The 17407-nt window shown below is 37.4% G+C and overlaps 2 protein-coding genes across 13 annotated transcripts in view; one reads left to right on the top strand and one right to left on the bottom strand.

Moving 5' to 3' along the window:
- EMB2820 (Cytidine/deoxycytidylate deaminase family protein) overlaps positions 1–17407 on the bottom strand; it is a 146309-nt gene that overhangs the window by 64176 nt on the left and 64726 nt on the right. For 9 of the 12 annotated variants that reach the window (XR_016365079.1, XR_016365080.1, XR_016365081.1 and 6 more), the window contains one exon: positions 10786–10910. Coding sequence is in view for 3 of the 12 variants with exons in the window: in XM_089832884.1 (XP_089689010.1) it covers positions 10786–10910 (125 nt within the window). In the remaining 9 variants the exon portion in view is untranslated. Of the gene's footprint in view, positions 1–1384; positions 1464–10785; positions 10911–17407 lie in introns of all 12 variants that reach the window. The other 3 variants (XR_016365085.1, XR_016365086.1, XM_089832887.1) reach the window with 1 other exon arrangement.
- Positions 4507–6964, top strand: LOC149558870 (uncharacterized). The gene is made up of 5 exons (XM_089832883.1): positions 4507–4966; positions 5082–5479; positions 5598–5821; positions 5947–6134; positions 6241–6964. Exons 1-5 carry the CDS (start codon positions 4882–4884, stop codon positions 6855–6857), a joined length of 1512 nt encoding a protein of 503 aa, XP_089689009.1. The 5' UTR covers positions 4507–4881; the 3' UTR covers positions 6858–6964.

Below are 17407 nucleotides of genomic sequence, written 5' to 3'. Positions count from 1 at the left end.
TTCTGGCATCTAATAAATAAGTATTATATATGAGTATAATATTTGCTAATTCATATAAATATTACTATATTGAGATATAAATATAGATTGTTATATAAATATTAATTATACATAGATATATATATACATATATACATATATGAATATTATTTGTATATAGATATTTATATGTCATAAATAATTAATACATATATATTTGAATAACAATAGTATATGACATTATATCCTTGTTTAAAATAATATTTAATTAAAATTCATATATAATCATATATTATCATAATCTTATATATAAATAATATTAATATATAATCATATATAATTAATATTAATCTATATTATTAATATATAATATAATTATAACTATTATTATGAAAAGAGGCAAACCTTTGAAAGTACACATATATATTGAATATCACACAATCAAAAGGCTATCAGATAGGAATTATCATGAAAACTACAGGAAGAAAGAAGCAATCAAATGAAAAATATAATGGAAAGGATATAAATTGGAGAAGATCTGTAAATGTCCTAAAAGGGACATTACAAAAACATATAAACATATCAATCAATTTATGGAAGGTTGACAACATAACCTGGTTGTTGAAAGAAGGAAGAACCTTGGCTGGGCGCTAACAATCCAGTGCTTCCACTGGAGAAATTCCGAACCCATGGCTCTAGTGATTTATAATCACGACTTTCAGCAAAGGTAGAAAGAGAAGGTAAGGACGTGACAAATATTATAGAGATAAGTCGAAAATAGAATGGGGAGAAGAAAATGAATTCATATCCTCGGTTTCTCACAGCTCCTAAATATAAAGAGGCATTCGATATCTCCAAGCTTTCAAGAAGCTGTAACTCTTAAAGAATATCTTGCCTTCTTGGAGGCCAATATGATATGCCAAGTGTGCAATTCAGTTTCTAATAAAGAATTGACTAAATAAGGAAAAGAATTTTGAAGGTTATAAATCACGGGATAATTTGTAATATATTTATCTACTTGCACATAGATGTATTTATAAGATGGCATCATATTATATGTTTTATCCAAGGTCGTATTTTATGTTATGTATATATAAATACATATTTTTTATTTAGAAAATTATTTTATCTTCTTGTACATGTATTTAAATGTATGTATTAGAAAGAATCTTGCATAAAAATGATATTATGGTGTCACCTTTATTTCTATATCTATGTGCACGTACATAAATATGTGTTACAATGAAATGATGGAAATGTCAACCATAATCTGATAAAGGTACGCATTTTAATTAAGTTAAAATCATTAATGTTTTTAATGTTCATCTAATAGCATGCATGTCCAAATGATTGTACCCTGCTATACAAGTCGCTAGGTCCACACCAAGATAGTTAGAGGTCATACCTGTCGACTAGATAAGTGGACTAAGATAGTACCCCATTCCCGTTGATCCCGTTTAAGCTTCTCCCCCTTCAATCTTCTCCTACAATCACCCATGCAACATTTTCCATGATAATAACAAATTCCATGATAAATCCATAACAATGTTTTAAGCAAGGAATTTACTCATTAACCATAATTCTAAAACCAAGCAACTACTAACTATTATTATCATATGACAAATAATTGATAATGACCATCATCATTAAACAGTTAAACAATAATGAATACAACGGATATATGTAAATACCCTTGTCACATGATTATGAAAGAAAATCCATTCAATTCAATGGCTATAATAAATTTAAATAAGGTCAAAATTTGGGATGTAACACACAACATATATAATCAAGCTTTCAAAGTCCAACTACATAGTTTAGGCATTTTAAGTCTTCTTTGAAAAACAAACTCACTTGCCCAAGTCGGGCTTCATGATCACCTTTACAAGCATTGAGTTTAAAATGAACTAAAAAGGTATGTATTTGAGCTTCTAAAACCCGACTACAAAGTTTAATGCCTTATATAAACATCTCTTTTTACTAATGCCTTTAAATTGGGCTTTCCAAATGATCTTGCAACTTATAAGCATTTCAAAAGACAAGTGGAGAAATTGTAAATAGACTCTAAAAGCCTAATTGCAAGTATTTAAAATCAAGATTTATAAAGATAACTTACAATTGGGGTTTAAAAGCCCAATTACAAGTTCCTTCAACCTTCATTTTCTCTTGAAATTTTGCATGTATCTAAGCCTGCAATAGCTCAAAATGATTGAGATTCGAAAAGCAAGAGACCTAAGGTGTAAAGGATAACAAAAACAAACATAAACAATTTCAACATGAAAAATCAAACAAAAACTTGAGATTTCCAAAAATCAAACAATTGTAGTGAGGAAAGAAAAACCCAATTTTGCAAGAAAGACAGAAAAACTTGATGAATATCTACCAAAATGATAGGACAAGAAACTTAGGCCTATTCAAGGTATGACAAATTGCTTTCAAAACACATGTTCAGAAAACAACTTAGAGAGTTTGAACTATGAATCTAAAAGAAAATCGTGTAGGGTTGCCTAGTTTTGTGACTAGAAAATAATAGACAACATGCCATATGATCACCTAAATACCACTCCTTCATACATAAATTATAATTCACTATGTTGGACACCATACAGTCACCTCAATACCACTCCTCCATACAGAAATTATAATTCACTATGCTAGACACCATACAATCACCTCAATACCATCCTTCTATACAAAAACAATTCTTTAAGTTTCAATACTTAATTTAGCAGGAGATTTGGCAAGGTTGGCAACTGCATTTTTGGGCTTTATCGACATCGTTTCTAACATCTTGAGAAATTAAGGTAATGGTGTGCACTATGGAGTTTTGTGTGGTTCTGAAGGTGCTAATTTCGAGCCCACCCTACATCGTGTTAGTGAGTGCACGGGGCACACTACCCCTTGACACCACTGAGACCGTCGCCCCCAAACCCCAATTTTAATTTTGAAGTACACTGTAACGTTGAGTTTTTGTCGCACGAGTTCTTGATGAATATTTGTTGTTTAGTAAGACAACTTTTTCTTTTGGGGGGATAAAGTAGTCAAAATAAAATGCCTATTGTTATGTTAGATAATATTGGACATAGATGTGAGTATCGCCGATTAATCGGCGATACGAGATAAAATCGCGATTTTTTGGGGCCGGCGATTTAGTCGCCCCAAAAATCGCGATTTTTTTTTGCAGATTTTTTCCAAAAAATCGCAGATTAATCGCCTAAAAAATCGCGATTTTTTTGCAAAAAATCGCTCGCGCCCGGCAGTCACATAAAGTGACGAAAAAACACGTTTTTTTCATTATGTTTTTACATTGCTTAGGGTGTTTTGGAGAGGAGAGGATAGAGAAGGAGTTCTTGGCAAGAAATAGGCAGAATCAAGTGCATTTGGAGGCCTTTTGATTCGATTTCTTCGTTACTAGGTAAGTGATTTGAATCTTTGTTTTTTGTTTTTGCAAGAGATTGTATTTTTTTTTCTTGCATGTAAATGGATAAAAATACATTCCTAATTAGTTAGGAATGCATTTGATGAATGTAAGCAAGATTAAATGCATTCATTTGCATTTTTTTCCATTCTAGATCGAATTTATGCTAAAAATTTGCCCTTTCTAAAAAAATTTGAAACCCTAGCAGCTAGTTTGTTTGAATGTTATTTGGATTTCAATTTATTGGTGCTGTTATTGGAATGTTGCTTGAATTCTTTGTTTAACTGTTAATTTTGATCTTGTTATAATTTATTTATAGTTTTTTTTTAAAATTTGTATGTGTAGGCAGCCCGCAGCAGTTTTAAATGGCAGACAAATGGCCATTGACTCCATGCCCCTCAGGCTACATTGGCACCAGGCCAAAGAATGCGAGAGATCAAGCATGGAAATATGCCTATGAAGCACCTGATGAACCAACCAAAGTGATTTGCATTCGATGTGAAAAAGTAATATCCAGGGGCATTTACCGGTTCAAATATCACATCGCAGGGATCTCAAAACATGATACAAATCCTTGTGAGAATACAACAAAAGAAATAAAAAGGTTTGCAAATGCCTTGCTCGCAGCTGGAGAGCAAAAAAAATTGCAAAGAGAGCGGAATAAATTGCATGTCAGGGCAGCCATAGCAGAGACCCAGGGCAGTTTCGTTGATGTTCTGGAGGAGGAGGCAGCCATTGAGAGCATGGCTGGCTCTTATCGTGGGCCGCGTGTCCGCAAACAGGGTGTTTTTTCTTTCACGAGTTCCACTCCCACTCCCACTCCTACACCTCCTAGCACTTCCGCACCATCAGGATCAGCAGGTGCTTCTGGGATAGGGAGCTATTTTGTGACGAGGCACACACCTGGTGCACAACCTTCATTAGAGGCCACTAGATGGAATAAGGAGGTCCATGACCAGTTGGACAATGCACTAGCAGATTTCTGGGTTTTCAACAACCTTCCTATTAGTGTTGTTGACAGTCCCTATTGGGAGGCTTTGGCCACAGGGTTGACAGTTGCAAGAAAGGGGTACAAGTCCCCTTCTCGTTTTGTGTTGGGTGGCAGGTAAGCGAATAATTTTATTACACTCGATTTCCTTTTAATTTTTAACTTTTTACTTAGTTCTAAATTTTAATTAATTTATCTAGAAATTAGAATGTTGATTACTAAAGTCTAAATCAATTTTAAATTACTAAGAATCTAAGACATAACTAAATTTTGTTTTTGTAGGCTTATTGGAAATGCTGTTGAGAGGGCCAAAGCATTTGTTGAGGAACAGAAACAAGAATGGACAAAATTTGGTTGCATCATTCTTTCTGACGGGTGGACGGATGGGAAGAGCAGGACCATAATTAATTTTTTGGCCTGCTGTAATGATAATGTGGTGTTCTTGAAATCAATCGATGCCTCCAACAAGGTAAAAAATGCTCAGACATTAGCATTGATGTTGGAGAATATGGTCTTAGAGATTGGCATTGAAAATGTGGTGCAAATCATCACAGACAATGCTGCTGCATATGTATCAGCAGGTAAACCGTAATTTTATGTTGCATGTGCATTGTGAATTTCACAACAAGAATTTTTAATAGTTTGATATATTTGAAAAGTTGGAAACTAATTAGTATTTGCTTTTACAATTAGCAGGAAAACTCCTACAGCAGAGGCACCCCACTCTCTCTTGGACCCCGTGTGCAGCACATGTCCTTGACCTTCTTTTGGAGGACATGGGCAAACTTGAGTGGGTCACTCCAATTGTGGAGGGTGCAAGGCGGGTGACAAAATACATATACAATCACCCATGGGTCCTTAGCCTGATGAGAGAGCACACTGATGGCAAAGAAATTGTCAGGCCTGCCGTCACAAGGTTTGCAACGATTTTTTTGACATTACAAAGCATTCTCGATAATTTGGCTTCTTTGAAGCAAATGTTTGTTTCCAAAAAATGGCTTGCTTCCACATTTTCAAAGAAGAGTGAAGGAGAGAATGTTGTGCGGATTGTGTTTGATAAATATTTTGAAGATAAGGCTGATGAAATAGTAAAGGTAACTACAAAACTTTAAGTTTTAGTTTGCACTTTACAACTTTATAACATACTAAGTTTGTAACTCAAGTAAATAATAATTTTGTAACTTGTCAACTAATTTCAAATTTATATTGCAGGTGTCTGAGCCTTTAGTCGGAGTTTTGCGTTTGGTTGATGGAGACCAAACGCCAATGGGTGAACTATATGAGGCCATGGACAAGGCCAAAGAATCTGTCAAAAATTACTACAAGGGGGAAAGCATCAAATATGAACCCATTTGGCAGATCATTGATAGAAGGTGGAATAATCAGCTTCACCAACCCATTCATGCAGCAGGATATTTCCTCAACCTACGTTTTAGGTATACTGTAAGCTCATTCTTACTCAAATTTAAGTTAACAAAGACTTGAGTTCATTTTGCTTTCGTAGGGTGTTGGGTGTGTACTAAAATTGGAAGACTTATTTGTTTTTGGTTTTTGGTTTTAGGGCTGATGGTACATATGCAGATCCTGATGGAGAGGTCATCAGAGGCCTAAGTGAGTGCGTCGAAAAGATGGTAACCAGCGAGGAAACAAGAGATAAAATCATCGCTGAGCAGGAGATCTTCACTTCAGCAGGAGGCAAGGTGTTCTCCACTTCTCTCTGCAAGAGAGCAAGGCTTACACAAACCCCAGGTAATACATTTGCAAACTTCTGAATCTCAAATGCTAAATTAATATTTATGTTTCATTTTTTGTTGTCTATTAGTATTTTCTAACTTGTACAATTTTTGTGATGCAGTGGCTTGGTGGACCACTTGGGGTGCAAGCACTCCAAATCTTGCAAAATTTGCTCTCAGAATCCTATCACAGCCTTGTAGCGCATCACATTGTGAGCGCAACTGGAGTTTGTTTGAGGCCATCCACACAAAAAAGAGAAACAGGTTGTCCCAAAAGAGGATGAATGACATGGTCTATGTGCAATATAATCTTAAATTGCGCATGAAAAAGGCGCAACAAGATCCGCCTGGGCCAATCGATTTGGATGAGATAGATCCTTATTATGATTGGACGGCACAAGAGCAGGCTCCCTTATTTACACAGGAGGACATCTCCAATTTGGAGAGGGAGGCCGCGGAGGAGGCTGCGAAGGAGGAAGGGGGTGGAACTGGATATGACATCGATTTGGATGACATCGAGGAGCGCGATGATGAGGATGATGACATTGAGCTTACTGCAGAGGACCTTGACATCTTGCGCGCAGCGAATGTGGAGATACCGACATCTAGTTCTATAGCTACACCATCTCCTGCATTGGCACAGACACAGACACGGGCACAAACCCTGCGGGGTTCTAGTTCTAGAGCTTTACCCTCTCCCGCACTCGCTAGTAAAGTGACTGGGAAGAGGAAGATGTAGTCCTGTATTTGACATTTGTACTTATTTGTAGTCATGTTGATGTGCTTATTTGAACTCTTTACATTTGACACTTTATTTATGAGAATACTTCTCATGTGTTGTGAACTTGTTAGTTGTTAGTAATTTACAACTTGTCACTACTTACTTGTTAGTAATTTACCAATTAATAACTCTTTTTGCATTGATATATATCTAAACATGATTGTTTCTTATGTATTGTTAGTAATTAAGTCATTAGATGCAAAAAAACATTGAATTCTGTAAAAAAATCGCATTTTTTTATTAAAATTTAGTGGTTTTTTAGTTCCCGATTTTTTCCCGATTTTTCCCAATTAAACTTTTTCAGGCCTAGGCGATTAATCTCCTCAGGCGATTTTTACATCTATGATATTGGATATCCATCAATTTATTAATTGTTTGTTAATTGTCACTCTCGAGTAGAAAACATCCATTGGTTGACGATTGTTTCTCTCTTGGTAACTATCAAGCCCTCTAAATATGTTGTGCACCGCCAAGGAAGTGCGTACTATAGTGTCAAATGAATTGTAATCCTTGGTCAACCATTTATGCTCCTCTTGTCCATAATGAGTTCATGGCGAATAAAGATATATTTTATTCCTATATCCAGGATGCATTGCTATTTCTATTATTATTTCATGTATGTAATTTACCAACTCCAAGCATAACACTAAATAATTAAAATACTATTGCTGCCTTTGTATCATCCATTGAAGAAGACATCTTTTATGAAGTAGATATTATGAAGAATAAATTCCATGGAGAGAATTAATGATGAACATGTGCGGGTGAAGAGATAAGGATATTATGTGACAATATGCAAGCATATGCAATGACGCAAAGTATATTTACAGAAGGGAATCATGGAATGAATAAGATGAAGAAAATTGAAATGTCTATCATCCATCATAGAACTAACATCTACGACAAGGAACATTATTTTGTAAGTTGGTGCTTTGTAAAGGAGATATTACTCTCTCTACTAGGTGCCTCCAAAGGGTTGGATGCTCAAAACTTAAATCAAGGGGTTGGTGTCGCTCACTTAGTTGATGGCCAATTGTGGGTGTTGCTGGCAATTTGGCTAAGGTAGTATGTTAAGGGTTGTCATTAATGGCAACATAATGCAGTATTGCGGCTGCCAAAGTTAAGAAGCCAAAGTTGAGAGTTAAGTTTTGTATAAGATTACTTAGAAAATTGTCAAGGCAGGATTATAGAGTACAGACAGCTTATTTTGTTCAGCGAGCTTCACAGAAGATAGATATGGTTTAGCAACCTTAAGGGAAGGCAGTATGGACATCATACAAGGTACTACTAAGGCCGCTAAAGGTTTGGATATGATTTGGTTAAGATTTCCAGAGACTTTAATATTCCAGAACAGAGCAGCGGACAAAGTATTGACTTTCTGGTCAAGGAATTGTTTTGACTTGTCAAAACAAGATCTTGACAAGGTATGGGAGATGTTAACCCTTACATGGCAGAACATAATATTGAGTTTTGAAAACGTGTGAAGAAGGTTCAGGCCAACGGACTAAAGTTTTTGCTATAAACGAAGAACTTTTTGTTACCCAAATAAACAATTGTATTACAGTGATATAATTGTTATGCAAGCCCTTAGATGGTATTGTACAGATGCAAAGTTGATGATCAGGGAAGAGCAGACTATTGTATGTATGTTTTGTATGCAAGAGACTACAAGGACTAATTAAATATTCAAGATATCAGCACAGTCAAGGTTTTGTTTCTATCTATATAACTTGTAAAGTTGTATATGCATGTTTGGGCAGTGGGCTCAATTTGTATTTTGTCTTGTACTTAAAACTCTTAATGGCGTTGAGGCTTCTAACAAGGCCTAGTCAAGGACAGATTACAGTCTATGCATGTAATAGACTCCTAATAGGGTAAATATCTTTCACAAGGTACTTTTGATTAGTGGATCATTTCGTAGCTACCATCCCCACCAGGGTTTTCCCTAGTTAACAAAATATGGTGTTATGAGTTTCTTTATGTTGTGCATGGTTTTACTTTTCAGTTTACTCATATAACAAATTTAAGATTTGCAAATGATATCCATAGTTGGGCGGAAAGTTGTTTTAAGTGCATAACTGATTCATTCCCCTCCCAGTCGTATCACTGGACTCTACTTTCTAACACATGTTAGTACTTCTACTAGGTTGATTCCCACAAATCTTTGTTGAGGGGATTGGCATCTGCCATAGGTTGGCATCTACAAAGTTGTAAGAAGAGTTACTATAAAAGCATTATTGTGTCATGGTATTATCTTGCAAGGTTTTCCACATAAATCATGTGTTCTACTTGTGTTATGTAACTGTTGCACCTTATGCTGTTATTTTTATGCAATTAATATGCTTAAGGGATTGAAGCTGAAAACGTAAAAGATTGTTGTGATCATTGGAGCATTACACCATCTATGTATAGTTGTGTAAGGCCTCCTGCAGCAAGCCACCGATGTAGAGATTCTTCCTGGATTGTTTTAAGCTTCCTTTAAGATCATGACAATTTCTTGATCACTTGAACATTCTCTAGGTTATTTGGAATCGTTTTCACAGCTTCTTTGTGATTTACAGCTCCTCGATCAGCTCACTCAGTTGCTCCACCATCTCGTCTGTGCACAAGCTCATTCCCACCTTCGATCCACAAAGCTCCTTCTTGGCTTCAAAGGGGAGTTTCCATGAATAAAGCATATCTATTGGTGTTCTTGATTATTATCTTTCTATTGTTCATCACATATTGTATCTCTGTTGTCCATGGAGCTGCAAGCACCAAAAGGAGGGCTTGGAGGGGGGGCGGGGAGGGTGTGGGGTGCATGTTCTGAGTTTGACAGGCCTCTAAAACAAACAGCCCCAACATACTTTGTGTCATCTTGGGTGCAGGTTGGAGTTCAGGGAGCAGCATCTTAAAAAGCTTCTTCAAAGGGGTTGTACTATTTTAATGTATTGTTTTTATTTTTGCTTTTGGATGAGAAAAGTATGCTCTGCTTGTGGTATTCAAGGTGGATGACTTTGTCTCCTACTATTCTGTTTGTATGACTTCAATAACTTTTATTTTATGTATGATTAGATGATTAGATTTCTTATATACTTTGAATTTTACTAAGCTTCTTTCAAAAGAATTGAAGGGTTTGAATTGTGTGCTCAAATGTAAGTATGAGAAAGAAAGCTTTCACTAAATACAGAAGATTACAGCACATTTAACTCCTTTTTGCATACAATCATCTTAAAAGACAGTATGTCAGAGTGCAACATGTATGCAAAGTCACTTAAGAGCTGGGACAATAAAAATGACAGAGAAAGCTTTCCATAAATACAGAAGTGCACAACAGAAAACAATCTGCACCATGTTCCATTTAAAGTTATTTCAAGAAACGAAGAAAAAGAAAATCAAGATTGAGCCTCCTGAGACAAAAACAGCAAACTGACGAATCTTAGACTCCAGAAAATCAGACATACATGTACACAATATAAATAAGCTATGATTATTTATTTTCCTTGTGTTCTACAACAGCAATGTACATGGAAAGCTAGATTATAAGAGATCAAATACCAACAGAGCTGACTAAAGATATCAAATGAGGGATAACTAAACTTGTTTATAAAATAAAGCAATAGATAAAACATAAAATACGAACTCCACTCGCATGTTTATGGATGCCAGAGATGAGGCATGTCAGTGTTAATATATAAATATAGACTTGATGGATACGACCTATAAGGATGATATGATTGACCATTAATTGAATTTTGCAGAAGGAAAAATGTTCTCAACTGCCCCACATAAAATATTATCATTGACAATGATGCTTCCACAGACAAAGATCTTAATTCACCCAATTCAGTGTTATGCAAAGTGAAATACAAATATAGAAAAGAATATTGAATAACATGAAGCTTACTCTTGCCATAAATGGTACCAACTGGTATGTCTTCATCAGTTTAATTACATTCTGAGGTAGGTCTTTTTCTAGTTCAACCAACTGATCTCCAGCAACACAAAGAATAATGGAAAGTTCGAATTTACCTAAAAAAGTCCAATAGTTTTACATGTCAGAATCAAATATGGTTATTGATCAAAGTACAACAATGGCATAACCAAATGAGAGACCAAAACAAAATCTCACTAGATACATCATAGTAGCAAGGTTGTTCCAAGGACTTGAGGAAATGTCAAAACCATCACGCCCATTGTCTCTTATCAAGAATTTGTAATGTCCCCTTCTCCGCACTAGGCCTAAGGGCGCCTTGTTGGTCTATCTTTCCATCCGGATAGGCTAACAACATTTATTTTGAGGATGCTAGCCAGTCACAGGAGTCTATTTGGTTTCATTGGGGGAGATATTTAAGTGGGAGTTCCTAAGGTTAAGTCATTTTATTTTATTAAGTTGATTTATAGAGTACTTTATCATTTAAAGTCACTATATGACAAAAATTACTTAAGTGACTAAAAGACAAAATAGGCCTTTATCCCACAATGCCTAGTTGTTTGCATCTCCCCTCGCATCGAGGTTATAAAAGCAAGTATCTGCATTGGGATTTGCACGATGATTTATGATATTGATAAAATACAAACAGGTTGCTTAAATGCGACTGTGCCCTCTTAAGGACGAAACCCCTTAAGAAGTTTGGAAGGTTGGACGTTGCCCCAATATTCCTTGTGAGATTACATTAGGTTCAGGTATGGAAAGTGCAGAATAATAGTGATCCATCAGTTTCTACATTTGATAATAATCGATTGACAGTATTGGTGCATTATTTCCATAGTTGTCGATTGGCTTGGTGTTATCGGTAAAATCTATACTGTAGCCGACAAGTAGAATTGTATCCAAAAGGGCGCATGGTGGTTGAGTCACCCCTTCCGGAAAGTATATGTACATCGTCCGAAGGGACTATTGGAACATCATCATCATCATCAGCATAATCATATCGTAAGCATTGGAGTGCATATTACATATGTGAATAAAGTATTTGCTCTATGTTATATCTTACTGTACTACATGCAATAAATATCCGTTTACCCTGTATGGTAAACATTTGGCGTTGTTGCCAGTCGAACTTAGAACAAAGGAAGTGTTACGAAGATTAATGTTGAATCTGCTAATAAATATAGGAATAAGATAGAAGATAAGGATGAGATACGCACAACGTAGGAAGTATTAATTTTAGCACAACAAGCGGAGTGCAGACAGAAGCTTCAGCAGCTTACCGATAGACACCGAGGGGGTGAAGGAGCACAGACGAACGAAGTGCATTCACCTAGCAAACCAAGGAGTGCTGAGGAATCACTTGAAGAAACTTGACAGCGATTGAATTTGGTGGAAGAGACAAGGGAGGAGTTCCTTAACTTGTATACGCCGAGGGTAGAGAATCCAAATGGCAGGAAAGTAACTCGCACAACTCGAAGTGTCGAAGGAGCACGAGCGTGGAGTGAACTCTTTGTTCCCAATACACCCGATGAATGGATATAGGCAAAGAATTGAACTTTGTTTGAGGAAGATCTGTTCTCACCGAGTAATGTGGTTGTCCAAAGTCGGGCGGTTGTTCGAAGCAGCACAGTTGTGCAAAACATGAGTGCTCAAAACAACGCAGGTACTCAAAACAACATGGGTGCTCAAAATAGCACGGGTACACAGCAAGTAACACAGAATCAAAAGAAAGTAGCAAAGGCAAGACCAAAGAAAAAATTGCCAAAGTTCAATGGTGATGGGACGGCCTATCCAATCAAACATTGTAAAACATGTGAAACAATCTGGATGGCGAATGGCATAACGGACCAAGATGACTGGATCCGACAGTTTTTGGTGACCCTACAGGGTGTAGCAATTGATTGGTTTTCGGACGTTGATCCTCAGAAATTATCTACATGGCCAAACGTGAAGAAAGAGTTCATAGCAAAATTTTGACAACTAAGGGATGACAACGAAATAGTAGCAAAAATATACAGTACGAAACAGGGGAAGAACAAAACAATTTGGGTATCTACAAGAAGGTTGAAGGAGCTAGTAGGGAAAATGGAGAGCCCACCAGCGAAAGGATTAAAGAAAAGATGGTTTGTTGAAGGGCCACGACTAGCACTAAAGAAAAAGATGAAAATTGTACCTCCAACATCATACATAAATGCATATAATCGAGCGATGGATCTGGAGAGTGAGTAGAAAACGAGCAAATACAAGAAGCAAAAATCGTTGGACTCAGACTATTCATCTTCTGAAAGTAGCAACAACAATGAAGAATCAAGTAAGAAAGTTCAAGCATTGCAGAAGGATATATTATGGATGATGGAGTTTAAAATTTTGAAAAAGAATCCTGACTTGGTGAAAGGGCAATTGTGGTGTACAGACTATAAGAAGGGCTCCTGCCCGAAAAACAATTTTGCGATATTTGCCAGATTACGAGACATTCCACAAAGGAATGCCCATTCAATTTGACAATGAAGGGACACCAGCAAGTGTTACTGGCACAGAAAGTATCCACCACAAGAGCATGAACGAACAATGATGCAACCTCAGGAGGATACCAAAACAATAATTGGCGCGGACAAGGTGGTAATAATAATAATAACAATGGAGGCCAAAGTCGGATACAATACGACTTTAGTGGACGGCCAATAATACAATGTCGTGCGTGCAACCTCTGGGGCACTTCGCCAGAGACTATACCACGAAGGAAACACCACGGTTGTGTAGATGGTGTGGTCCAGGAGATCACAAGGATTCGAAATGCCCAAAGCAAGGGGTGAACTTGTTAAGCATCGAGACATGTGATGAGGAGACACTAGCCATTACTCGCGAATAAGCAAAGAAGGCAATGTATCCAAATGTAGAGGGAGAAAAGATGAGGTTACAGCAAGCATGAATGGAGTTAGAAAAACAAATGGAAACGGAAAAATCAAAAACAAAAGACACCATTGGCACCTCAAAGAGGAATCTAGTAGAACAAAATATTATAAGGCAGGTAATGCAAATGGAAGTTCCTATGAAATTAAATGACCTTCTTACAATGCCTCAGTTGTGAACGGCGATACTGAACATGACACCACTCTCAAAAGCAATGGAAGAAACAGGAAAGGATGGCAACGCAACGACTGCAGTAAACCCAATGCTACCGGCACTCAACTAGGAACTGTACTTACAGACACAATCATAGACAGAGGATTGGGAGTAAACGTGCTACCAGAGGATATATGGAAAAGGTTGGGACAACCTATGTTGTGGCCACCTACATTTCAACTACTCACTGCCGATCAATACGGGATCAAGCCCTTAGGAACCCTGATGGCATAGCCTATAACCATCGGAATGCAACAATTCTTATTGGATTTCGTGGTCATCCCATTAAAAAGAAAAGGGTATGACGCCATCCTTGGACGAGGTTGGCTGGTACAAGCAAAGGTGAAACATGATTGGAAACGAAATAGCCTGTCCATGGAATGCAGAGGCCAAGGATTTGTAATTGACTTACACACACAAATGATAGGTGAGGAGGCAACACCGTCGGATTCCGAAGGCGAAGGTGGAGGGGACAACAAGGGGAAGAAGATAATGGAATTTGATGAAGAGGGAGTATTGAGACTGGAAGGAGGGACTAACGATGATGACTTGGACTCTGTAAATGGCCTACTCCATTGGCAAATGGAGGACTATGAGCTCTTTTCAAGCTGTAATATGTTAGAGGTTAACGAAACTAATAAAGGAGAGGAGAATGAATGTCCGAAGAAATACAGAGAAGCAAAAGAAGGAAAGGCGATTATGGCTGAAGTTGAAGGAAAGAACATACCGTATGGCCAGTACAAGAGAAAGAACATACCATACGAACCTAGCAAAGGGAAAGATTCCACCGTACGATACACGGTGAACAAACCGCGCGGAAAGAAAGGGTTACACCGCACCACGGATTTAGTAGAAAGGTGTCGGCAACAAGGAAAACACATCGTAACAAAGAGGAAGGGCTTAATAAAAACTTCAGCAGTAAAAAGTGAAGGTTCTAAAATCAAGAATACAGTTATTGATAGCAAGGAGTGGCAATCGACGAAATTCATGGTACCAAGTTTAAGAATCACGATCGAAAACAAGCCAGTAGATATGGAAAGCCCAAAGAAAAGATTGTATAATTTAAATAAACTTGATGAGTGGTGACTACAGGCGCAATGGGCCACAAAAGTTACACAGAACCAAGCATAAAGCATGGCATGACAAGCACTTGAAGTTGAACAGACCTCAACTAGGCTAACTAGTGTTGAAGTATAATGGGCGCAACAAGATCGGACCAGGTAAATTTAAAATAAAGTGGGTCAGGCCATATAAAATCCACGAAGTGGGCAATAACGAAATAATAAAAAATATGGACGCTCGACAAGAAGTGCCTGATGTAGTGTAATGTCCCACTAAGACATTAATACCTACAAAACCAAAGTTAGAATTTAAAGAATAATAAAATACTTTACTATTCTACCCTCTATCCTGGAGTTGGAGCTGCTGTAGGCATAGAGTGTCTATCTGCCAAAGGTGGAGTGAGCACTGGAGCAAACCTCTCGAGAGGGGTGCTACACTTTGAGGCACTTAGAATAGGTGTTGGACGTGAGGCTGTCTTGGTGGATGCATAGAGAGCTCGGGAGCAGCTGACCATCCAGTTGGAGGCAATAGAGCGACACTTGGCTCAGCGTACCCAGGAGTTGGAAGCAGAGAAAGTGACACTGGTGGCTATCAAGGTCAGATTGGCTAAGGAGAGTATTGTGTTAGCAGAGGCTACAGATGCAACGTGCTTTTGGAGACCAGTTTGGTGCAGGCACGGAAGGAATGTGAATGTGATGTGACGAAAAAAGATCTATCCTGTTATAGTTAGTCACAGTTAATGTATTCTATTTTGTTAATCTGTCTTGGTAATTTTGTAATTGTCATCCAAAGGTGACTTTTCTTTTTTCGAGGGATGATATTATCAATAAAATCTATATTGTAGCCAACAGATAGAATTATATCCAAAAGGGCGTGTGACGGTTAAGTCACCCCTTTGGGAAAGTATATGTACATCGTCCGAAGGGACTATTGGAACATCATCATCATTATCAACATAATCATATTGTAAGCATTGGAGTGCATGTTGTGTTTATGAATAAAGTATCTGCTCTGTGTTATATCTTACTGTACTACATGCAATAAGTATCTATTTACCCTGTACGGTAAACACTTGGTTTGTGCATAACTTTGATGTAATAGTTGGGAGGCAGTATGAATTCCCTTTGAGGTGTATGGCAGATTGGTAGTGTACAATCAGCAAGAGGAAGGTTCTCAAACCTAAGTTTTTGGTACACGATACCAGTTCAGTGAATAGAGTTAAGGTTGCAGGCAGGGGCAACAGTCAACTTACAAACCCATGTAACAAAGGGTCAAGTTAGGCAACACTGGTATGTGTAAAGAGGAAGACAGTCACAATGACATGGGTAGTAGACAGTCACAGTTCTGTGACTCCTGTTCCGATATGCCGTGAAGTTACATTGTCATTCATACATGGGGTAAAGATTGTACAGGTCGTGGCTCAAGTGATCCTGTCGATGCAACATTCGAAACTAAGGCTGATACCAGTTCACAACATTGAGAGGGATGTGAGATGGTAGCAGTAAATACATACTACTCTAGCATGTGTTAACCTCCTTTGGTGAAAATGGGTGTGTACACAATTATCCAATTTTATAATCATATTTCCTAGTGTGTCACGGTAGCTTCCTATGTGTGTAGGAATTCATTCCATTAATCTTCCTTCATATTAGAATTAAAAGCATTCTATCATTATTTAAACTAGGACTACATATTCAATACTAATTAGCATTCTTAAGCCATCACTATTGCAAGTTCTTTGGGGACGGTAAGTTAACGTGTGGAATAGTTATTTACTAAAATGTTGATAATAAACTTAGAATGAATACAACAGTAGTATCAGCATGTTCGTTATCCAGTTTTGCACACCAACTGTTCGTTAAAATTCCAAGAGTCAGAAATTGATTTCTTCAATCAGATTAAGGGGCAAAATCTTACAATAGTATCAGAGCCATAAGACCTGCCAACTTGTGGAAAAAATTATTACGTTGCAAGTTGGATTTAACAGGAATAATGTCAGACAGGCATGACTAGGAAACCATACAAGTTTAGTCACATCCGTCCAGAACAAGCAAGATCTTCAGATCAGATTGATATTGAGGACAATTATTCAGTTGATGAGGACTTAACATTTGGGACAAACTTATAGGTTGAACAAGGTGAACAAGTTGAACAAGGTGAACAGGTACAGGACACTCAAATGGCTCATAATGAGAATGAACAAGAACGGGAAGTGAGGGAAACCTTGCAGGCTATCAAAGATGGGCAAAATAATATTGCTACTGCAGTTCAATGGCTTATAGGTGCTATGCAGCAGTTAGCTCCGCTTCACAGGATAGCACCAAGTCATCACAATGGAGGTGGTAGTGTGGCAAGATCACCCCGAGCTGCTAGGGCCTCCACACAAAACACTGACAAGTCTTTGATGCCC

The sequence above is a fragment of the Cupressus sempervirens genome, chromosome 5, assembly GCF_028749045.1.
Source record: "Cupressus sempervirens isolate cs-2001-9-10 chromosome 5, ASM2874904v1, whole genome shotgun sequence".
Classification (NCBI taxonomy): domain Eukaryota; kingdom Viridiplantae; phylum Streptophyta; class Pinopsida; order Cupressales; family Cupressaceae; genus Cupressus; species Cupressus sempervirens.
The sequence above is the reverse complement of the archived record's forward strand: the minus strand, read 5'-3'. Positions and strand labels throughout refer to the sequence as shown.